Source organism: Nuphar pumila, chromosome 11 (assembly GCF_984573655.1).
Source record: "Nuphar pumila chromosome 11, dmNupPumi1.hap1.1, whole genome shotgun sequence".
Taxonomy (NCBI): Eukaryota; Viridiplantae; Streptophyta; class Magnoliopsida; order Nymphaeales; family Nymphaeaceae; genus Nuphar; species Nuphar pumila.
Window position 1 is genome coordinate 95,586,666 of NC_143259.1, and position 25,089 is coordinate 95,611,754.

Below are 25,089 nucleotides of genomic sequence, written 5' to 3' on the forward strand. Positions count from 1 at the left end.
AGGGAGTGGCCTTAAACCCTAGGGCTTTAGCCTCCTCTCTCTCTCTCTCCTTGGGCAAGATGACCTTGAGGGTTCTCCTCTCGGGGAAATCAGCGTCCAAATCCGTGGACCAGTTTCTTCAATCCCCTTGGACGTGCTCATCTTCGACCTTCGCGTCGTTGATCGGAGCTCTCCGTTCGTTCTCTTCTCGATTCGATAATCCGCAAAGCCATCCCCGGATTCAGCCTCGCAGGTCCATGGTGACATGGTCCTCCCCCCGCTACGACATCGCCGAACCCGTCTCCGCCTCTCTCGACACTGATTCTCGCGTGCCCGCCACCGTGATCACTGGCTTTCTTGGCGCCGGAAAGGTACACTTTTGGCGCCTCCGCTCTGAAGTTGTTTGTGATCAGACCTGAAGCGGGAAACGAATTTTATTTGCAAAACTTTTTTTTTTCAATTTCTTTTGGAGAAGAGAACTATCTTGTGGCGCTTATAAACACTTTAATCTGGTCCATCTTTTCTTTTTTCAAAGTAATCCTTTTTCTTAGTCTTTGATTTTCTATTGTTTGGTTTGAAATTTAGTTGGGATTGAGTTGTGTTGACTTATGAAGTTATCTGTTGCAGACTACCCTGTTGAACCACATTTTAACTTCTCAACACGGAAAGCGGATTGCTGTTATAGAGAACGAGGTAACACTTTTCCTAGTTTCAATAGTGGTGTGCGCTTTGAATTGGACCTTTGATGATTTTATTTCCTTTAATTTTGAGGAAAACTTTGAATAACAATATCTGGATGCAGAAAAAGTTTCATAATTGGCCTAATGCACGTAGACGCTACACAATTGTTTATGGATGTTTTGTTTTTTTTCATCTTTTTGCAAGGCATGCTCCTCTATTTCTGAAACTTTCAGTTCTAATCGCAGCATGTAAACGAAAATGATTGGAAGCCTGGTGTATTAGTTATTAGAAATACCAGGAAAGTATCTGCGAGTTCTCCGTTTGTATGTATGTAACAAATACAACGTAGACGCATAAGTTCAACTGCTTCTGCTTTCATGCACATGACGCTCCCTGGGCAAATTTCTATTTTTTTAACTACACAACTCAAAGAAGTACTGTTTCCTCTATTAAAATTTGAGGATCTTTATGGTAAATGCTGCTATAATATAGAGTAGTTTCTGGCATAAATTTTGTTACAAAAATATTTTGAACATTACCTTATCGGTATACAATTGCAAAGTATCATTTGGCATTTGATTATATCATGGCACCTATGTCACAAATGTCTCCAGTGAATTTGGATATGTCCATATTCTCACATTTATTTTTATGTTTCCCCCAAAGCATTAATATTCTGTTATTATAATTTGTATTTATCACAGTGTATCATGATATTACCACATTATCTTTATATAGTCGTAGGACCTGGAAAATTTTAGATATCATATTTTATCATTTATTTCCTTTTCTCATAGGCTAGTAAGGTGCTTGCATGAGCATGTGCACAATTTCATACCAGAAAGAACCTATGGGGATTTAAAACATGATCAATTGGCAGCCCCATAGTGATGTCCTTTCGAAAACTCATACTAAGAGAAGGGCTGTCTGAGTAGAAGGTTTTAACTTTTACCTGATTCAATCTTATACAAAGCTGATTATAATCTAAGATTGACCCACAAATGCAAGCTATACACTTAGGACTTGGGAGTCAAAACAGCACCTAGGTGCTCACCCACTAGCCTAGTGTCTTGAAGTGTGTACACACTAGGAGAGCACCTAGGTGGGGGTCACTTTAAAAACTACCGATGTATTTACAATTTCTGAAAATGTTATTATTCTAATGCAGCAATTTTTATGATTTTTTTATAGTTTTCAGGTTCTGCATATTATTTATTTCTATTTTAAGATTATTGTTTTTTATATGGGTTTCTATGTGATGCCTTATTTTCTAGCTGTCACCTAGGTATAGCCTAGTTCTTTTGACTACATAGCTTATATGTCACTCAAGTTTGGTTCAGTTGAAATATTTTTTGGATGTTTACCTGGTTTGTGTACTGACCATACCTGAATCAACCGAAAACCTCATTAATGTCCAACTTGATACTATATAGTTTTTCCAAAACTAATGTCTTACCTGATAAAGTTAAGTGTCATTATTAACAAACAAAGTTCTGAAGACAAGCCCAACTTGGACCTGATTAAGCCAGGGCTAGTTGGAAGCAGTCCGGAACTTGCTAATTGCACCTCAATTAGATACATGACATTCCTAACAAGTGCCAAAATCCTTTTTGTTTGTCTGATTCCATATTGGTAGCACTTCAAACCTCTAAGACATTTTTGGGAGGATAGATTCATTTAGTCATGTGAAAGTGAACAAGACTATATGAGGGTGAATGTGATCATAGTTTGTTTGTTTTGCACCGTTAAAGATGGGTTCAACTAGATGTGAACTTTTTAATGTGGATTCAAGTTTTATCCAATTTTAAGTCCAAATGAACTAGGTCTATAGATAATTTTGTAGTAATGGTCTAAGGTTAGAAGCAAGTCATGACTCTTGGGTCCAAAGTCAAACAGGTTGAGTCTTATTATGGTCCTGCAACTAGGGATGCGCACGAGCCAGGCTCGAACCAAGCTTGGCATGTACAAGTTGGGCTTGCCCAAAAACCTGACTGTTCAGGCTTGGCTTGAGCTCGGCCCCGAACCTGAACCAGCAGGTTCAGGCTTGGCTCGTGCCAAATACCGAGCTTGACCCAGCTCGGCCCAGTTCGTAAGCTCATTCTGAGCTAGTCAAGCATGCACAACGGACCGAGCTGGTAGGGGCTCGGTCCGTTGTTTGTGATAAAATGGTATTATAGGTAGGCACTGGAGAATTAGAATAACACAGATTGCAATTTGACAAGAACTCACATGCACTGCACAATTCAAACACAAACTAAAATGTTGTTCCTGGATTCAACAATGGGGCTTGAAATAGGTCACCTAATTTACTAATCAATCCCCAACAATTAGGGATCCACAACGAACTGAGCTGACCCGGGCTCAGCCCAGTTAAGCTCGACTCAAAGCTCGTCCGACCCATTAAATAAGTCGAGCTTGGACATGGCTCTGAGGCTCGGATGAGAGAACGAGCAGAGCTTGGTCAGTCTATTGAGCTCGAGGAGCTCAATTAGGCTCAATAAAGCTCAGTTCGTGTTTAGATTTTATATAATATAAAATGTATATTATGTATATATTTTATTAAAATATCGGCCTGCCCCCTTTAGGGTTCCTTTCATTCTCTGTTTTTAGGATCTTCCCTTCGTTCCTCGCCCCTTCGTACCCTTCTCCTTCCTCGCCAAACGCTCCTTGGAGGATGACTCTTTTTGCCAATCTACCACCATGACCACTGGCTCTTTAGGCTCGATGCCGGTGATTCCTTTCTTCTTACAAACTCATTTCTTGGTAATGTTGGATTGAATCATACTATGTGTAGGGCAAATTTCTAGCTGCAATCAAGAGCCACATACTGATGAAACTGTTGGGTTGAATGTGTTTGGTTGCGTATCTTATCTTAGTGGTTTCTATGTGTTCTTTTTCTTCCATGATGTTATTAAGAGTTTCACAATCAATTTCCCCTTTTCCTTTCAAAAAAAGAAAAAGGCCCATGATTAGCGAGTTTTTGGATTGCAAGATAATTTGTTCTTTGCAACTAAGAACAACGTTAAATGTGTGAACCAACCAAGTTCCACATGGTAGAAAATAAAATTAATGTCTGTGATGTTTTTTTTTGGTGGTCTCTGTGTATTTGGTTTCTAGATTCCAAAGGAGTCTGAATTTGAATTCTGAGTTTATCAACCTTTGATTTCTTGGTGATTTTCTTTATTTAAAAACTTTATTAAATAAAAAAAGATTGGAATGTTTCAATAAATCACCTAAAAAGACGATAAAGATAGTTTTTATTTGGTGTAATCTTCAGGAGTCTGTTAGACATTGGGAATACTTTACTGGAATTCGATGCTATGTTAGCACGTGTGGATATTTTCTTACATATGGATTATGCAAAACGCTCACATTCTCGATAGTTGTGGATTATCCTATAGTTGACATACTTATCTTCGAATAGTGACCTTTTTCTTTTTTCATGTGTTCTATAAAGAAACTAATAGACAACAATTATCTGGCCCTATACCACATTGACCCTCTTTTCTTTGCCAACCTAAGAAGACCAATTTCTTGAAACTTATTCCTGAAAACCTATGTCACATGGGTGCGGGTGCGGCACAAAAAAACTTGGGTGCGGGGGTGTGGCAATATATATATATATATATATATATATATATAAATTTTAAGTTTTAACAGTTAACAACATTAACACTAATGAAATAAAACACAATTATCACAATATCAAAAAAAGGTTCCTGAAAACACAAAAAAAGTTATAACTTATATTAAAATCAATCAATTATGCACACAATCAAGATTTATCTGTCATTTATAATATTGAGTGAAAAATTCTAAGTCTCCATTCGTTAAGAAAAAAGAAACGACACCAATAAGTTTACTAAAAATATGTTTAAGAGTGTATAAACCCGACTTTTGTAGGTTTTTTATTATTATTTTTTAAATCTCACCATACAGACTCGATCTACATGCTCAAGACGGAGAGCGAGTGAGAGTGAGAGCGAGAGAGCGAGTGAGAGAGACATAGAGAAGAGAGGCAATGAGAGTGAGAGAGAGAGAAGAGAGGCAGCGAGTGTGAGAGAAGAGAGAGAGCGAGTACCTGAGGAGGAGGGGTCGGAAGGAGTCGTCGGAGAGCGTCGGGATCGTCGTCGGCTTCAGGAGGAAAAATCGGACAGGAGGAAAACTCGGGTGCCTTAATCCTCCTCCCCTCAGCCCTTTTTATCGGGCCTTTTTTGTCTAAAATTTGGACACAAATGACCATGGGTGCGTTGACTGCACCCAGGGTCCGGTTGAACGCACCGGGTGCCGCACCCGCGTCGCGTCGATGCGGGTGCGACACCCGGTTGGCCGAGTTCCTGTGACATAGCTGAAAATTGATCATGTGTTGAAATGAGTTTCTATTTTACTTATCTCTTTCCATTGTACATTTGCTTCAGTAGTGGGCTGAAGTCTTAGGAAAATTCTAATTGCATATTTGAATATTGAATGACATAATAGATTGCCACGTAGTAATGTTGCTTGCTACTATATCATGACAATATAAATATCAATATTCTACAATAGGATTCTTTTCTGATAATTGAGTGGTTCCCTTCATTAAGGTAAAGTTGATGAAAATCAAAATTTAGTGGTATGCAACTTTCATAGAGACCTCTATCCTTTTAGTCATGCTTTTTCACCAAATGAACCAAGTGAGTATTTGTGACATTTATTTTTACAATGTTGTATTTCTTTGTCGTTTTTTTGTAAGAATTAGGGTTTCAAAAGCTCAGAGATGATCAAAAGTTATTTTTCTTGAAAAATCAACAATTATTTCTTAGATTATTCCTTTTATTTTGAATATAAAATGCAAGGCCTTTGAAAAGATTTGACGCTTTGAGTTCTTTGCAATCCTCTTTTTTGTTTCATGTAGTTAATCAATTCTTAGGTTCATTGTATGTATTGATAAATGGTACTTTTCATTTGAAATTTTGTATGTATTTATATCTCGTATTATATTACATATCAAATATTTTACAAAGAATTAAAAAATGTCATCACAAGGAGAAAAATATGTTGCAAAAGAAAAATAACCAATGGGGAAAGAAAGGCATTGTGATCCTTTTCAAGGTAGAATTCTTCAGATGTACCTATTATTTCAACTCAGATGTCTGCAACTGATCCTAGGGGCCAACAACCTAGTTCTTCAAAAGACGTTGAAAATGAAAGAGTCCAAGCAAATGAAGGTGACTGTTTGGAGATTGAAGATGATGCATAAGTAGAAGCTACTGCGAAAATGAAGATAACAAAAACATCACACCATTTCAAAGAGTTTATATATAACGATGTGAGAAGAGTGAAATGTAAGCATTGCCTCACTATTCTATTGTTTTCTAAAGATGGGTGTACGACTACTATGCCGAGGCATAAGATGAGATCTAGAGGATATATTGCCAAGGAAAAACAACCAATATTGACTTTTGGTGGACAAGGTTCAAAAATTCATGTGATTTGATTATAGCTAGTAGAAAGTTTGAGATGTATGTAGCAAGGAAACTCATGGCAATGATGCTCATCAAACATGAATATCCCTTTCAAATGGTGGAGCTAGGGGTGCACACGAGCGGGGCTCGAGCCAAGCTCAGCTCAAATTGAGCCGAGCTTGAAAAGTTGTGTACAAACTCGGCTCGAGTTCGAGCTTGAGCCTAGCTCGGCTCAGCTCTAGTCGGATTAACTTACATTTTAAAAAAAATCAATTGCATGGAGGGCGGGATTTGAACCCAAGACCTCATGCATACATGTTACCCACTTTGCTAAGAGCAAGTTTTATAAGTATAAGTCAATAAAAATTATAGATATCCTAAAATTAGTCGCCATATGACACAATTAGACTAGCTTAATTGAGCTTAATCAAGCTTGAATGCCTTATCAAGCTCGACTCATTTACTTACTTGGATGAGTGTGAGTCGGGTTTGAACGAGTCGAGCCTGAGCCAAGCTCGAGCTAGCTCGGCTTGTTGTGCAACCCTAGGTGGAGCGTGATGGGTTCAATATGGTATTAAAGTATTATCAAATTAGTTTAGATTCATATGAAATCCTATTTGACTTTATTTCGATGAAATTTACTAGTTATTTTATTAAATTCTATCTTTTTTTAGAAATTCAATTCTGAATATGAATTTCACTTAAATCAACTTGAATCATTTTTAATTTTTCATAGGGTGTTTCTTATAATTCATTTTAGGCTAATTTATAATTTTCCACTTCTTTCTCGTAAAATTCATCATTAATATTATTTTATTCATTAAAAATACTCTGATAAATTTGCAGGTATTACTTCTATATTCATTTCAAAATTTTGAATTCAATTTCAACAAAAATATAAATTATTGTATATTTCAAACTTGAATTAATATTCAATTAGTTCTTAATTTATATTTGAATCAAACTCTAATCTGATTATAATATTCAAGACATATTTATTAAATCCGAATTCAAATCCGATTGAAAATCAAAATCTTGATTCTGAATAAATTCTCCATTGAAAACTTATTCTGAATCTTAATAAATGTTTGAATTATAAATTAATTCTCATCTTAATTTCAAATAATGTTTTAGCCTCAAGAAAAATAACTTTTTGATCATCTTTGAGCTTCTAAAACTCTAGTTCCTTAAAAAAAAACCGACAAAGAAATACAACATTCTAAAAATAAATGTCACAAATACTTGCCCAGTTCATTTGGTGAAGAAGCTTTGTATGGAAGCTGCATACTACTAAATTCTGATTTCCATCAACAACTTTACCTTAATGAAGGGAAGCACTCAATTATTAGGAAAGAATCTTATTGTAGAGTATTGATTCTTATATCATCATGATATAGTAGCAACATTACCACTTGACAATCTATTATGTCATTCAATGCTCCAATATGCAATTAGAATTTTCCTATGCCTTCAGCCCACTACTGAAGCAAATGTACAATAGAAGGAGATAAGTAAAATAGCTACTCATTTCAACACGTAATCAGTTTTTAGTCTGTAATACAAGATGATTTTCAGGAATAATTTTCAAGAAATTGGTCTTCTTAGGTTGGCAAAGAAAGGAGGGTCAATGTGGTATAGGGCCTGATAATTAATGTCTATTAGTTTCTTTATAGAGCACACGAAAAAAAGAAAAAAACCACTATTCGAAGATAAGTATGTGAACTACCAGATAATCCACAACTGTCAAGAATGTGAGCTTAGTTTTGCATAATCTATGTGTAAGAAAATATCGACACGTGCTAACATAGCAGCGAATTCCAGTAAAGTATTCCCAATGTCCAACAGACTCCTGAAAGATTACATCAAATGAAACCTATCGTATCTTCTTTTTAGGTGATTTATTGAAACATTCCAATCCTTTTTTAATTTAATAAAGTTTTTTAAATAAAGAAAATCACCAAGACATCAAAGGCTGATAAGCTCGGAATTCAAATTCAGACTCCTTTGGAATCTAGAAACCAAATACACAGTGACCACCAAAAAAACATCACCTTTTCACAATCATTAATTTTATTTTCTCCCATGTGGGACTTAGTTCACACATTTAACATTGTTTTTAGTTGCAACAAACTAATTATCTTGCAATCCAAAAACTCGCATATCATAGGTCTTTTTCTTTCTTTGAGAGGAAAAGAGAAAATTGGTTGTGAAATTCTTAATAACAACATGGATGAAAAAGAACACATGGAAACCAGTAAGATAGGGAGACAAACACATTCAACCCAATAGTTTCATCAGTATGAGGCTCTTGATTGCAGCCATTTTGTGTTTAGGATCCAAACACTAGATTTTTAATAATGAAGAATATCACAGAGATTTGTCCCACAAATAGTATGATTCAATCCAACATTACTAAGAAATGAGTTTGTAAGAAAGGAGCCGGTCACACCGAGACTAAGAGCCGGTGGTGGAGTGGCGGAAAGAGCCACCGGACGAGTCGCTGTCTTTCGAGGGGTGGCTGGCAAGGAAGGAGAAGGGGATGAAGGGCCGAGGAAGGGAGCGGAGATCCCGAAAACAGAGCATGATTGAAACTGTAAAGGGGGCGTGGTCAATATTTTAATAAAATATATACATAATAATATATAAATATGCTGATGAACTGTGCCTAATCGAGCCATGTCTGTGCTCGGCTCCTTTAATGGGTCAGCCGAGCTCGAGTTGAGCTTAACCGGGCCAAGCCCAGGTCAGCTCGGTTTGTTGTGCATGCCTACCTGCAACATCTTCAAATTCTTGAACTGGTTGAAGGCGATACAGTTTTTGAAAAGTTGAAAGTTCCTTTCCTTCAAAAAAGGAAAAAATATATATTTTACTGTAGACAAGTTTTGGAAGGAGGAGGGTTGCGGTAGGCCTGTGACAGCCAGCATAAAAACTTTGTCATATCCTATGAAAATGAACCAATATGAGAATTTCGTTGGGGCGTTCCCTACTGAGCGACGCGCTGTACTCTCTAGGCCCGGAGGCAGTGATAAATGTGCAAGGGTTGCTAGGTCGTCGCCCAGAAGCGACGCGTCACACCGGCGCCCGGGTGTGGTGTCAAATAGGCAAGGGTTCCCTCACTTTGTTGGACGGGTGGGGGTAAAGAAGTTAGTCCAAGACCATAAAATTAGGTTAGCCACTTGGAACATAGGGTCTTTAACTGGTAAGTTGGTAGAGTTAGTAGATGTTATGTGTAGGAGAAAGTTTGATATTTTATGTCTTCAAGAGACCAAATGGGTAGGTGAGAAAGCTAAAGTGATAGAACCTTGGGGATATAAGATTTGGTATACAGGAATAAATAGGAATAGGAATGGAGTAGGGATTGTTATGAGTCGTCAGTTTATAGATAATGTAGTTGAGGTCCGTAGGAAGGGTGATAGAATTTTACTTATTAAATTAGTATTAGGTACGGATATTATTAATATTATTAGTGTTTATGCACCTCAAGTAGGTTTAGATGATTCCATTAAGCATCAATTTTGGGAAGATTTAGATGGAGTAGTACAAGAGACATCTTATGGAGAAAAGCTTTTCATCGGCGGTGACCTTAATGGACATGTAGGCATTAGTAGGGATGGATTTGAGAATATCCATGGAGGCTATGGTATAGGAAAAAGAAATGAAAGTGGAGAAAGGATTTTAGATTTTTGTTTGTCCTATGATATGATCTTAGCAAACACTTGGTTTAGGAAGAGGGAGTCTCACCTAGTAACATTTAAAAGTGGGGTTAATACGAGTCAGATAGATTTTTTCCTACTTAGAAAGAGAGATAGGGGTTGTTGCATCGATTGTAAGGTTATACCAGGAGAAAGTGTAGCTACACAACATAGAGTCTTAATTTTAGATCTTAGAATTAGACAATGCCGCAAAAGGGATAGACATAGGATAGATCCTAGAATTAAGTGGTGGGCACTGAAAGGAGCTAAACAAGGAATGTTTGTAGAGCAGGTAGTTAAGGAAGTTGATTGGTGTCTCGAGGAGGATTCAGAATCAATGTGGAATAAGATAGCGGGTGGTATGAGAAAAGTAGCTAAGGAGGTATTGGGTGAGTCTAAAGGCGGTGCACCACTAGGTAAGGATACATCATGGTGGAACGAGGATGTCAAATTAGCTATTAAGGTTAAAAGAGAGTGTTATAGAAATCTAAGTAAGAGTCGTGATAATGAGAATTTGGAGAAGTATATGATAGCAAAGAAGGAAGCTAAAAAAGTTGTTCGAAACGCGAGGGCTAAGGTATATAAGGAGGTTTATGACAAGTTGGATACCAAAGAAGGCGAGAAGGATATTTATAGGCTTGCAAAGATGAGAGATAGGAAATCGAAGGATTTGGGTATGGTTAGATGTATCAAAGATGAAACGCAAAGGGTTTTAGTCAAAGATGAGGAGATTAAGGAGAGATGGAAAGATTATTTTGATAAGCTATTTAATGATAGTCATGCTCAAGATTTTGGAGACTTCTCCATTCCTTTTCATGAGATAAATCGTGACTTCATGCGCAAGATTCAAAAGAAAGAAATTGCAGAGGCTTTGAAGAAAATGAAATCAAGAAGGGCAGTTGGCCCAGATGGTATACCTATCGAGGCTTGGAAATGCTTGGGAGAGAAAGGTTTAGAATGGTTGACAAATCTTTTTAACTTGATTTGGCGAACAAATAAGATGCCTAATGAGTGGAGGAAGAGTACTTTGGTGCCTTTATATAAGAATAAGGGTGATATACAAGATTGCACAAACTATCGTGGTATAAAACTCATGAGTCATACTATGAAACTTTGGGAGAGGGTGATTGAGTCTAGGTTGAGGAAGGTTGTCATGATATCGGAGAATCAATTTGGTTTTATGCCTGGAAGATGAACTATGGAAGCTATACATCTTCTTAGACAACTTATTGAAAGATATAGAGAGAGGAACAAAGATTTGCATATGGTTTTTATTGATTTAGAGAAGGCATACGATAGAGTACCTAGGGACGTTCTCTGGTGGACAATGATGAAGAAAGGTGTTTCTCTCAAGTACATTAGTATAATTAAAGATATGTATGAAGGAGTAGTAACCAATGTCCGCACTTGTGGAGGGGTGACAACCAATTTTCCGATAACGGTTGGGTTACATCAAGGATCTGGTTTAAGCCCTTTCCTATTTGCGATAGTGATGGATGAGCTTACGAGATCAATTCAAGAAAATGTACCGTGGTGTATGTTGTTTGCTGATGATATTGTTTTGATTGATGAGTCTAGAGCTGGGGTTAATGCTAAGTTAGAATTATGGAGACAGACATTGGAAGCTAGAGGTTTTAAGTTGAGTAAGAGTAAGACTGAATATATGGAATGTCGGTTTAGTAAGCAACGAAGTAGTGATGGGAGTGTAGTGAAACTTGGTGAGCAAGATATACCGGTGAATGATTATTTCAAATATTTGGGATCCATCATTCAAAAGTATGGAGAAATTGATGGAGATGTAAATCATAGGATAAAGGTTGGGTGGATGAAATGGAAAAGTGCTACTGGAGTGTTGTGCGATCGTAGAATGCCATTGCGGTTGAAGGGAAAGTTTTATAGGACGACTATTAGACCCGCTTTACTATATGGTACGGAATGTTGGGCTGCCAAGAGACATCATATTCAAAAAATGAGTGTAGCTGAGATGCGGATGCTTAGATGGATGTGTGGAAATACAATAAAAGATAAGATTCGGAACGAAGAGATACGTAAGAAGGTAGGTGTTGCACCCATTGAAAATAAGATGCGAGAGAATCGTTTACGGTGGTTTGGACATATTCGGCGAAGGCCTAATGATGCTCCAGTTAGAAGGTTGGAGAAATGGGAAAATATATTAGTTAAAAGAGGTCGGGGTAGGCCTAGGAAGACTTGGATGGAGATGATAGGAAAGGATATGAATGCTTTGAACCTCACCGAGGACATGGCGTTGGATAGAAATGATTGGAGGAAAAGGATTCATGTGGAAGACCCAAAATGAATTTCTTTTTTGGTTCATATCGCTGACCCCAATTGTTTTGGGATGAAGGCGTAGTTGTTGTTGTTGTTGTAGACAAGTTTTGGAAGGTATTGAGCTTACTATCTTATTGAAAATAAATTCTCTTAAGGGTGCAATTTGCAAGGCATGACACAAATTTCTCAACTTAAAATTCTGTGTGATATCTTGGTTTTTCCTTTTAAATGTGCATAGTCAATTGTATGTCTCTATGTTGTGCTTTCAGGTCCTTTATTTCACTTATTTTATGTAGTATTTTAATGTTCCTATATTGTTTATTTTACAGTATGGAGAAGTGGATATAGATGGTTCATTGGTAGCCAGTCATAACAGTGTGGCAGAGGATATTATTATGGTGAACAATGGTTGCCTTTGTTGTACTGTGCGAGGTGATCTTGTTAAAATGCTATTGAAGTTAGTTAAGGACAAGAAAAACATGTTTGACCATATTGTTATAGAGACAACAGGTAAAGTGAGTGAGACTATTTCAAGTTGATAAAAACTGTGAAAAACTTATCATGATTGTAAGATGAGCTGCCTTGTTCTGGTAAATAGTTTATTCTTAAATCTTATCTACAGGCAACTACTTCAGTTTACCACATCTTAATAGATGGATCATTTTCACTTCAAGGTTACGTGTTTTGTAGGTCTCGCAAAGCCTGGACCTGTTATAGAAACATTTTGTACAGATGATTTGGTTGCACGGCGTATAAAACTTGATGGCGTTGTTACACTAGTTGATTGCAAGCATGCTATGCGACACTTGGATGAGGTGAAACCAAGATGGGTGGTTAATGAGGCAGTTGAACAAGTTGCATATGCTGATCGGATTATATTGAATAAGGTCAGTTGATTAGTTTTAGGGAAAAAATTTTCTTCTATATGATCCATTGTCAAGATAGAATTGCTCATTCAAGTTTTGCAGTTCAATATTTTAATTTATGCATCTTTTTCTTATTTGACAGACAGATTTGGTTACTGAAGAAGAGTTGAAGGCCTTAAAAAAGAGAATTAAGGTGTCGTTTGATCTTGTTCATTTGAATTAATGTTTGCAGATTCTCTTTAAATACTGAGATCACCTTTGTCACGTTCTTAAAAGAAGTTTCTACATGTGGTTTTGTCATTGTAGCTCATCAATGGGATGGCTCAGATCAAGGAAGCTAAATTTGGGGTTGTTGACATGGATTTTGTTTTGGGAATTGGTGGATATGATCTTGACAGGTGTCTTTGGCATGATTTTTGTTTGTTACAAGTTTGTTCATTAAGTGCTTTGATTTATATTCAATTTTTTTGGATCGGAAAGGGAAATATTTCATAGATATATTGTGCTTCACCCTATGTCACATGGGTGCGGGTGCGGGGATTCGGCACTTCCAAAAACCCGGGTGCGGGGGTGCGGCAGGGGCAAAAATGTAATAAGTAATATATATATATATATATATATATATATATATATATATATATATATATATATATATATATATATATATATAAAGGGGGTTGGGGAATAGGCGGGTTTTTTTTTTAAAAAGGGGGTTGGGGAATAGGCGGGGGTTTTTTTTTAAACTTTGCAGCTGTCAGGCAGCTGCTGTCAGCAGCTGTGCTGACAGCACAGCTGACAGCTGCTGTCAGCAGCTGTGCTGACAGCTGCTGTCAGCAGCTGTGCGTGAAAACTGAAAAACTTACTTTATGCTAGGCAGCTGACAGACTAGCATAAAGTTTTTAAAAAAAAAATTCGAAGCCCATTTGGGCAATTTTTTTTTTTTTAAAATGGACATTAATGATCCTGGGTGCGGTCAACGCACCCAGGATCGAGTTGACCGCACCCGGTGCGGCACCCGCACCCGCGTCGAGTCGCGTCGACGAGGGTGCGGCACCCTCCTAGCCGAATCCCTGTGACATAGGCTTCACCATGTTTAATTTCTTATTTTAATTTTCTCTTACATATATAATTGTCTTATTTGCAGGATTGAACATCAAATTCATGGAGATGAATCTGAAGATGTCATTGATCATAATGAGCATTGTCATGGTAATGCTTTATATTTTTATGTCAACATTTCACAAATTTATTGCTGTTAGGATAAGTTAAATTATCAAATCTATTGAAAATATTTTCTCCATCCAAAATATAAGCCATCGTTTTATTATTTTTCTTGTTGTTCTTTTAATTTTACTGGGTAAAAAGGCCTGGTTTGGGCTCAGCCTCAAGCGGTCAAGCCTCACTGAAAAAGGTACGACATACCAGGCCAAAGGTTGGATTCTATCAGGCTCAGGCTCTGAAGTGTTGTGCAAATCTGACCTTTTTTTTAAAGAAGGCACAAACCTAACTGGTGCAGGCAAGTTATAGCTAATAGGCTACCTGATCCAATTCACCCTCTAACCCCAATAATTTAAATTTTGCTTGTTGTATGACTTTATTGGTTTTTCCAAAAATTGCTGTGATCCTATTATTTCTGAGAAAAAACCTTCTTTTACCCTATTTTTTCACTCTGTTAAAACCAAGGTTGCCAGACTAGGAAGTGGAAGCGAGAAACAATATGGGAAGCAGAAGCGATGCATTTTAAAATGTATAGGAAGCGGGAAGCGAGGAATAAAAAACAATATAAGAATTGAATGAGAATCAAAATGGAACACAAATAAAAACTAAAATAAAAGTGACTGCTCTTAAATTTCATGATTTTTTAGTGTAAGAATTAAATTTGTAACAAAATCTAAAAATGATGATTGCCAATTTAGAGAAGGCGCATGGAAGTGAGTGAGAAATATTGGAGGAAATACATAAAAAACATGAAAAGTAGAGTGAGAAGACATATAAGAAGAATAGATGAAGCGTGTGGAAAGTATAGGAGAAACATGGGAGAATCGAGATTCCATCAAGTTTCAGAAGTGAGGAGTATCGCGCTTTCGAAGCGAGTTTCCGGGAAGCAGGCTTCCTACCTATCTAAGAAGCTTCCGGTAACTCTAGTTAAAACCTTAATAAATAAATATATTATGGAAGGAAAGGGGAACAATCTCATGAGTAAACAGAAAAAAAATATCAGTGTGTCATGGAGAAAAGCTCAGGGGATGACCGTTTTCTATTTAAGCCTCAAGTCATAATTGTCTTAAATAAGTTTGAACCATAATCATCTGTATCGTTAAAAGTAATTTCTCGGAGATATTTTCAAAAGTTGATAAATCTCGGGAAAATCTTGGGAGTTTAAAAAAATGAAAAAATATAAATAACAAAAAAAAACTAAGAAAATAAAATTTTTTGCATTATTTTTCTTTCAAAAATTTAAAGAAACCTGTTTTAAAGGTTTTAAAATATAAAAGAAACAAAAAAAAATAGGAAATGCAAACTTAAAATTAAAAAAAAGAAATTTTCTAAAAAAATAACGCGATATGTTGTTTCCAACGCTATTTTGAAAATATCACGATATATTCCCCATATTATCGGTTACCTTGAAATAGCTGATAATATCGCATATTTTCAAAATATCGACGATATTGGTGACAGTGGTTTGAACCATGGATTTTAATGGCCCTAGTGTATGCTCCTTAGGTATGTGTCATACATTGAGGCAAGTACCTTTCGAAACCATTGTAATAGGAGTGAAGTTCAAATTTAATAGATTGTTAAAATGCCTCAGTTGCAATCATCATTTCCTTTTCACTTGACACCTATCATGATAATGAAGAATCATTCAGAAGTGAACTGATTTGGGATTCTGAATGTATCTTTGATTCATCAGCTGCATACATTACTGTTTTCCACTTGAAACTTTTCATCATGATAAATGAGTTGTATTCTTGATATTTTTTTCACTCTAATCTGCATTGACAAACTGCCCATTTTGCCTCAATAATGTTAATAGAGGCTCTGAGGAAGTAGGACAAGCACAAGGCATCCCTACTTGGTGGATTTTCAAGTTAAACTGTTCCTAAAGCTCAACCATAGGCGAGCTGAAACTACCAAGTTGGAGTTCAGTAGTTCAGGGGACAAATTTGGTGTAATGAAATATATATTAATTATTAAAATATAAAAGAATAGCAATGGCAAAGGCACTCTGTTGAGCTGACTTTGACACCAAGGGTGAAAGCAAGTAAGATTCTCCTGTTTTTGCTTTTCGCTTTCCCTATATCTGGATCTAGTCTGATTTGGCCATGAATTCTTCTAAATGGGTGCTTGCGTGCCAAAGAAACATTGTGGTTTCTGTGGAGCCCCAAAATCAACAGGACCACCCCTCTTTCAGCGGAATTCAGGGGGTGGATGGGTGGGGGGTTCTGATTTTGTTACTGCAGGATGTTCCATGTGGATTGCAGAGCGGAGCCTCCTTCCGTGGTACACAAACACCTCCTAAATCTCTAGAGCAAGTTTTGTTTCTTGGGATAATCCACATATATGTAATGAAAGAAGTGCTTGCTGCAGTAATAGAAGAGCCTGAATACTATGTCTTTTTCCACCAAGTAGCTCACCAATCTTTCCTGGTTGCTTTCATTGGATAGAACGTATGGCTCTTATTTTCAGAATTTTCATTTGTCCATGGATTCCATTATAGCGAAACAACACCTATGGTTTCGTTTTGTACCAAAATTTCTTGTACTTTGTGGTGTAGCTTTGCTAGATTTATTAATATCCAAAGCCATTGATTGAATGATTTGTGCTACTGGCCAGTTTCAGTATTAAGTATTATGTAATAGTTACAGACAAGCTTATTTAACTTGGTATCAACTAAGGACATGGACACATGGCACCTTGTCATGGAGGGTGGGCATAATGAACATGGAACCAGATTTAGATGCTGTTGTGTGAAAGGAAATCTGTTCCAATTCACGATGAGTTTTCTTTATTTTACCTAATTCATTGTTGCATTATACATTTTAGGTCATTTTTCAGTCAGTGTGTCGTGGGTTTGTACTATGGTGCCCTTGGAGAACTAAAATATTTGTTCTCTAAAACTCTTGGCAGTTTAAAAAATAAATTTTGAGTTTCCTTTTGAATTTAACTATGTCATGAGATTGACAGACTCATTTTTCTTTTTCAGAGCATGAAGAACATTGTCACCATCATGTGCATGATGCTGCTGTCTCTTCTGTGAGCATTGTGTCAGACAAAACCCTGGATCTAGATGAGGTTGTTTCACCATTTACTTGATATTGTTGTGGTATTATACCATAACATAAAGAAATCAATTTTAAGTCTGCAGTATGCTTTTTGGCTTTGTTCCATTTTCAGTCCGTTACATACAACATTGATCTGCTCATTTTCCTAAATGGGATTAGGCATCCCAGCCTTGATGGGCTGGACTTGGTCCCAAATTTTGGACACTGATCAACCCCAGCCTATGCATGCCTGATACGTGCACAGGCTCAATCTTGGCATATGTAATAGACTTTGGTATTTTCTGTATTTTTGTTTGCCAATGTGGGAATGTGTGGATCTCCTTCTATTTTATATTAGCTTTCCCTTTTGTGACATTACAACATTACCCCATGATTATAGAAAGGAAAACATAACTAATGGGGGTAATAAAGTAAACATAGAATACTAATTAAATACACGTGGATATACAGACTTAAGCACGTTGGATCTGGATCTAGATCCAGATCCAATCACATTACAATACCCTCCCTCAAGTTGTACGTGCTGTTGACCATGGACAACTTGTTCTTGAGATGCCAGAATCCTTGCATTGTAAGGCCTTTTGTGAACAAATCAGCTGTTTGATTTTCTGTTCCCACAATTTTTGCTTCTAATCCTCCATCATCAATCCTTTGCCTGATGAACCGCTGATCAATCTCAATATGCTTGGTTCTACCATGTTGAACTGAATTTAATGATATTCGAATAGCACTTTGATTGCCATAAAATAGTATCGACCTTGGTATTCTCTCTCCCAGCTCAGTCAAAAGATATATTATCTAACTTAATTATGATGCAGCAGCTATCATAGCCTTGTATTCCGCTTTAGTACTCGACCTAGCAACAACTCGTTGTTTCCGACTACTCCAAGATATCAAATTTTTACTAAGATAAACACAATAGCCGAAAATAGATTTTCTCTCATTTAGATCTCCTGCCCAATCAACATTAGAATATGCCATTAACACTAACATATCCTCTCCTTTTGATCTCCTCTTATACATCAATCTATCTCCTGTTGTGCCCTTCAAATACCTTAATATCCTTTTTGTTGCCTGCATATGACTGACCCTTGGTTCATGCATGGATTAAGATACTTGGTTCACAACATATATTATATCTGGCCTAGTAAAAGTGAGATTGAAGCATACACATTATACTTCTGTATTCAGTTGGATCATCATGCAACTCTCCTTTTGTACCACTTAATCTTTGGTGTATCGAGCTGGGTGCGGAGACAGACTTACAATCTTTCATACCAAATTTAAGAAGCAGATTCATAGTATACTTATGTTGTGTCAGAACAAGGTCACCATTTTGAAACCTATCTACTTCCACCCCTAAAAAATACTTCAACTTCATGGCAAGAACAATCTTGATTTCTTTAATATGCTCTTCTGAATTCCCTCTCACAATGATGTCATCAACATAAATAAGCAATAACGTCATCTTTTCTTTCTCCTAATAAACGAAAAGAGAGTGACCAAGTGGAGACCGTTGAAAACCATGATTCTGAATTTTTGAAGAAAAACTCTCGAACCAAGGTCCGGAGGCCTACTTCAAACTGTATATTGCCCTCTTTAGTTTGCATACATGTGTTCTCGGGTCTTCAATATTGTACCCCGCGAGTTGTTCCATATACACTTCTTCTTTCAAGCTCCCGTGTAAAAACACATTTTTCACACCTAACTGATTTAAAGGCCAACCATAGACTACAAGGGATAAAATCAATCTTATAGTACACATTTTGACAACATGACTAAGTGTCTCATCATAATTCTGACCATACTCCTGTGTGTAAAATTTTTTCACAAGCCTGACCTTGTACCTCTTCTCTATTGAACTATCGTGTTTATATTTAATATTATAAACCAACTTTGAACCAACTATATCCTTCCCATTAGGCCTTGGTATGACTTTCCATGTGTTACACTCATGAAAGGTCTTTATTTCTTCATTCATAGCCTCCACCCATCTCTAATTTTTGACCGCTTGATTATATGACTTGGGCTCATCATGCTTAGTTATCTCAGTTAAGAACAATTGATGATCTTTAGAAAAGTTGTTATAGCTTACCCATCTCTATCGGATGTGGGATCCTCCCTGACCTTCTTAGTTCAGTAATGTTTTCTTCTTGATGTTGAATCTCTTGGTTTGTTGGTCCTGTTTCTGTAGTTTTGGATCTTTTGTTTAGCACCAAACCTTCTTTGTACCCGTGGAATTCAAGTGAGGGCCGATCAACAGCTTCTTGTTGTACATTGTCTTGCTCAACATTCTATGTATGTGGCTGCATTTATTTTAGGTGACTTCCCGTTGCCCTTTTTTAAGAACTCTCTAGAATCATGATACAAAAATAATTTTGCATTGAGCCATAACTTATATGATTCTATTTGGACAACTTCTTTACTTGCTGATGGCTGATTTTTATCTTTGACAACATTTTTAAACAATAGCTCATAAAACACAACACTCCGCGATATTCAAATACACTTTCCCAAAGGATCATGGCAACAATAACCTTTATAATCATTTTCATATTCAACGAATCTACACACACGAGCCCTTAGGTCAAATTTAGTTCTCAATGATTTATCTACATGAACATAACACATGCAACCCCATGTTTTCAACTCTTTGTAATCGAGATGTTTCCCATATAACATAAAGAATGGTGACCTGTTTTGTAGACCTTTCATTGGCAACTTGTTTATCATAAACATTGCAGAATGAAAAACTTTTGTCCACAAGAAAAAGGACATATTACTCGCATGAATCATAGGCAAACTACTCTCTACAATATGGTGATGCTTTCTTTCTACAACGCCATTTCGTTGAGGTGTATATGGGCAAGATATCCTGTGATTAATTCCATTATAATGCAAAAACTCAATGAATCCCTTCGAACTTAACTTCTCCACTCCCATCACATTGAAAATTAACAATAGCAAGAGAAAATTGATTCATAACAAATACATGAAACCGGCGAAAGATAGCAAGAACTTCAGACTTGTGTTTCAAAAAATAAATCCTTGAATAACGGGTAAAATCATTAACAAAGATAACATAATACTTGCTTGCAGACAAGGAATTCTTGGGTGCTAGACCTCAAACATCAGAATAAATAATTTCAAACGGTCTTGAAGTGTCATTACAACAACAACAACTACGCCTTCATCCCAAAACAATTGGGGTCGGCGATATGAACCAAAAAAAGAAAATCATTCTGGGTCTTCCACATGAATCCTTCTCCTCCAATCATTTCTATCCAATGCCATGTCCTCGGTGAGGTTCAAAGCATTCATATTCTTTCCTATCATCTCCATCCAAGTCTTCCTAGGCCTACCCCGACCTCTTTTAACTAATATATTTTTCCATTTCTCCATCCTTCTAACTGGAGCATCATTAGGTCTTCGTCGAATATGTCCAAACCACCGTAAACGATTCTCTCTCATCTTATTTTCAATGGGTGCAACGCCTACCTTCTTACGTATCTCCTCGTTCTGAATCTTATCTTTTATTCTCAGATAAAAAAAAGATAATACATGACTCTTGCACACTTGACAACTGGAACATAAAGAACCTTCACTCATCCTTCCTAGACTAGATTCAAGAATCAAATGACTAGAAACAAGTCTCTCAACAAAAAACCTACTACAAAGGGCTAAATGACTATGCCATATTTCATGCTTATTAGACTCATGAATACTGAAAGTGTAAACAAAAGACGACGATGACAATGACAACAATTTCAACTTAGATGACATGTTCAATTTTGGCTTGACAGGTTTCACACGACTCTCAATATACCATATCTCTTGCTCATTTTGTTTCCGATTCAACCCAGTAAGTACTGCCAACAATACGTTCTTGCCCAAGGTAATGTTAGTGGAACTGCTAATCCCACTCGATTGTGCCTTCTACTGTCCTTGATTTCCACCTAGTTTATTCTGGAACGTGCTCCCATCTGAGTTGTACTTGAGATCATCTTTGTATTGGTAGTTCGTTTTTATGTGGCCTGGTTTCTTGCACAAATAGCAAGTAGGAACACCACATCCTCCTTGATTATTCGTCAAGAGAGGCATAGTAGGCGTGGGTAACAAACCACGTCTACCTCCATCGTTCTTTCCTTGACCTCAGTCTCCACAAAAGCTACGGTCTCTCCCACGAGAAGACTTCGTGAAGAGGACATCGTGTGTATCTCCTTGACCTTTGTTAGCATTATCAAAAAACCCTTCAAATGGCATCTCATATTTCTCAAGGCATGACATGGTGGTAGCGAGGACATGATACTTTGAGCCTAACCCAGAGGGCTTGCTGCACTTTGTCTTTATCTTAGACTTCACACCCAATAAGAGCAAGTTGATCGGTTATACTTTTAATCTTGTTCAGATAATCCAAGATGCTGGTATTATTGTCCTTCAAATTCTGAAATTCTCACTTCAAGTACATGACTTTAGACTCAGATATTTGATAATACGTCTGAGCCAAGTGTATTCACAACTACATGGCAGTGCAATGATCTGGTATCCCAATCAAAGCCTCGTGAGAAAGAGTGAAAGTGATGTAGGCAATGATTGCTTGTTCCTTCTTCATCCAATTGATAAACTCTGATTTCTAATCTGCCTAGATTCAACAATTTGTCCCTTCTCATCTTTGTCTTCCTGCAAAACAAACTTTGGCAGGACCAAGACAGAGTCATCCAGGTGTCTTGATAAATCCTGACTCCTTATAAAAGGGATAATTTGGTCAAAAAATTTGAATTGTTGAGTTTTTCTAAGATCAACTGAGGAAGAAAGTTGGATTTGGAGAAGATTGGAAAGTAGGATCCATGACACCATACATGCAATAAAGACAAAAATAAAGAAGAGTAACACAGGAATAATTCAAAAAAAGGAAGAATGAGAAAGTTGAGAAAGGAATTGGAAAAGACAACCTACTCCACGTAAGCAAGCATTATATGAGCAATTAATGATATTATAAATACTGCATTTTTTTTCGCAGTACCAGAAATTCAGATCCCCTGTATTGACAACGTTGTTTTGATCAATATGATTGCAGCAACAAAATTTTTAACACAGGTGGATGTAGGCTTCTTAAAGTTAAAGATACTACAAGAAAGGGCCAAGGTTCACGCAAATTGTAAAGGGATTCAAATAATGGACAGATCACAAGAACAGTTCACGCAGATCAGATCTGATATACAATACTCGAAGTCAGATCTGATACACATTCTTCAATATCTCAAATTCAATCTTGAATAGAAAGAGAAAAAGGACCATAACTTGAGCAACAAGTTAGTGATATAATATGATAAACCAGCAAGAAAGAAAAGTGATTGAGAAACAAGTTAAAGAGTGACAAATGAACGATTAGAAGGAAGAAATAACACAAGGGAGAAACGTGGGGAAGAAGATAGATCTAAAAAACAGGATATAAGAAGAGATCTGGAAAAGAAACAGGATCTCTACGAACTTACCTTGGCTAACTCTCATCAATGGAACCCTGCTTTGATACCATAATAGACTTTGGTATCTTTCTGTTGATTCAGCGATGCTGCAGAGAAGAGGAAGAAGAGAATAGATTTCTGGACAGATTTTTCTGTATTCATGTTTCCCAGTGTGGGAATGTGTGGATCTCCTATTTATATTAGCTTTCCCTTTTGTGACATTACAACATTACCCCATGATTATAGAAAGTAAAACATAACTAATGGGGGTAATAAAGTAAACATACAAGACTAATTAAATACACATGTGGATATACAGACTTAAGCACGTTGGATCTGGATCCAATCACGTTACGATAATATTTGCTTCCCAGTTGTTCATGGCCCGATGCTACATATAGATGCCCCAGGTTTGTGTCTGGTTCCACAAGAACTGGTCCAGGTTAACTCAAGGTCTTGTGTTACCTAGGGGTTGAGTTTCGAACCAACTTGGATCTGGTTCTTGTAATACGGAACTGGTCCACCACAGATAGGCCACAGCCTACAGAGATTGGCTCACACTAATTTAGTGGGAACAGGTGCATGTATCACTACATTATGGTGTGAATGCACTGACTATGCCAAAATTCTATTTGAATATAAGGCATGGATGATCCATCTTGAATACAAGGTGATTTGGTCCAATTAAGATTAACCCCAGCTCAAACAATTTCAGCCTGAACTTATCGTACTAGGGATTTCATGTCATGCTTTTCATCTTGCTTACTCAGAGCTCAATTTGTTTGAAAATGCACAATTGAATGGGATTTTTGCTCTTTTGTAGGAAAAACTTGTATCCACCGAATGTATACACTTTCAGTTAGTTTGACTTTACATTTTTATGTGAGATCCAAGTTGTATACTTGAGAAAAAGTCCTTCTAGTGGCACTGGGCATCAATTAACATAAGTTGTCATCAAAACACAATTCCAAAAACTATTTGAAATAATTTGTCATGTAGACAATATAATTTATTTAATGTTTCTGTTTATAAAAACAATTTTATTTTATTATCTATAAACAATAAACATGAATATTATCAAATCAGGCCCTTTTACTTGTTTTTGCTTCTTTTTACATTATTTATGTGTCTCCTGCTACCTAGGTTAATGATTGGCTTGAGCGAGTGGTTGAAGAAAAGGGTGATGATTTGTATCGTGTGAAGGGTGTCCTTTCCGTAAATGATGCTTGTGGTAGATATGTAATTCAGGTATGTGTTTATAGTGTATTTGAATATTGTGGGCCATTTACTTCAAAATCTGATTCTTTTCCCTTTTTTTTATGAACTGAAAAAAAAGAAGAATGTATAAAAAGATGTGCAGAACTAGAATTTTTTTTGGAAAAACGGAAAAGGTGTAAAAAGCAAGTGTAGTCTAAAAATTGACATTCAACCTTTTCTTTTTTTCAGATCCTTAAAGTGTTTTTCTTTCAACACTTCGTTTTTTCAGATCTGAAAAGTGTTTCCCTTATGTAGGAGGACTAACACGAGAACTTTTTGATGAAGAAATCTAATTTTCATACTCAAAAAGGGAACTTTCAATAAAGGCGTTTTTAATACTCTTTTGCTTCTTTTGATTTTGTGGTTGGGTTGGAAGTAGTATAAGAGTTGAAGTTGTGATTTGTTATCGGTCTTTCAGGGTGTGCATTCAATGTTAGATGGTTGCCCAGCCAAGCCATGGAGCCCTGATGAAAAGAGGGAAAGCAAGTTGGTTTTCATTGGTAGGAATTTGGATGAAACTGCCTTCAGGAGAGGTTTCAATGGTTGCATAGCCTAAAAATTCCCCAGGTTTTTTCTATTTGAGGCGACTTGGAAACCAGATACAGGAGACAAAGTGGAAGAGTACAGAAGATCCTTTGTTGCATAGGTTAATCTATGTGGTTCTTCTCTTTTTCGGTCTGTGGCCCACAGAAAGTTTCTGAAGTAGTTTATTGTGGTGCAATGCGGGACCCCATTTTTTGGTTCCAAACTTAAGACGCTAGACTGGGAGCAGCAGTCACTTGTGATAGTAGGTTGGAAAATGGTGAACAGTTCCATTTCTTTTTTCCAGGCTGAAGGCATGAACCAACTCAACCAAGTTCATTGGTGCCCAATATCATTAGTCTGATTTCTAATCAAGTTGGGATGAATGAGGTGTTTGAGTGTTTAACTTCATGATTCTGGTGCTGTAAATGTGGGTTGGTGGGAATTATACATGCTTCTATCATGTAAAATCTATTGTCGTCCCCATTTGATAGGTGTCTGATGTTAATTACGATGTCACCATTGAAGTACCAGTACAATCATTATTATCTCATGTCAATAACATCATAATATTAATGCTATTTGTTACTGCCTCCGTCCCCTTATCA

The 25,089-nt window shown here is 36.8% G+C and overlaps 1 protein-coding gene across 1 annotated transcript; it reads left to right on the forward strand.

Moving 5' to 3' along the window:
• LOC149822541 (uncharacterized) lies at positions 1-25,089 on the forward strand. The gene is made up of 10 exons (XM_089981621.1): positions 1-350; positions 607-672; positions 12,415-12,595; positions 12,776-12,972; positions 13,094-13,144; positions 13,258-13,349; positions 14,096-14,160; positions 17,159-17,247; positions 23,846-23,950; positions 24,378-25,089. The coding sequence occupies exons 1-10, from the start codon at positions 60-62 to the stop codon at positions 24,513-24,515; spliced, it is 1,275 nt and encodes a 424-aa protein (XP_089837747.1). The 5' UTR covers positions 1-59; the 3' UTR covers positions 24,516-25,089.

Excerpts from the sequence above, each read along its gene's own strand:
- LOC149822541 (XM_089981621.1), top strand. The coding sequence starts at position 60 with ATGACCTTGAGGGTTCTCCTCTCGGGGAAATCAGCGTCCAAATCCGTG. Across the intron at positions 13,350-14,095 it reads GGTGGATATGATCTTGACAG|GATTGAACATCAAATTCATG; the intron begins GTGTCTTTGGCA and ends TCTTATTTGCAG. Across the intron at positions 23,951-24,377 it reads GTGGTAGATATGTAATTCAG|GGTGTGCATTCAATGTTAGA; the intron begins GTATGTGTTTAT and ends TCGGTCTTTCAG.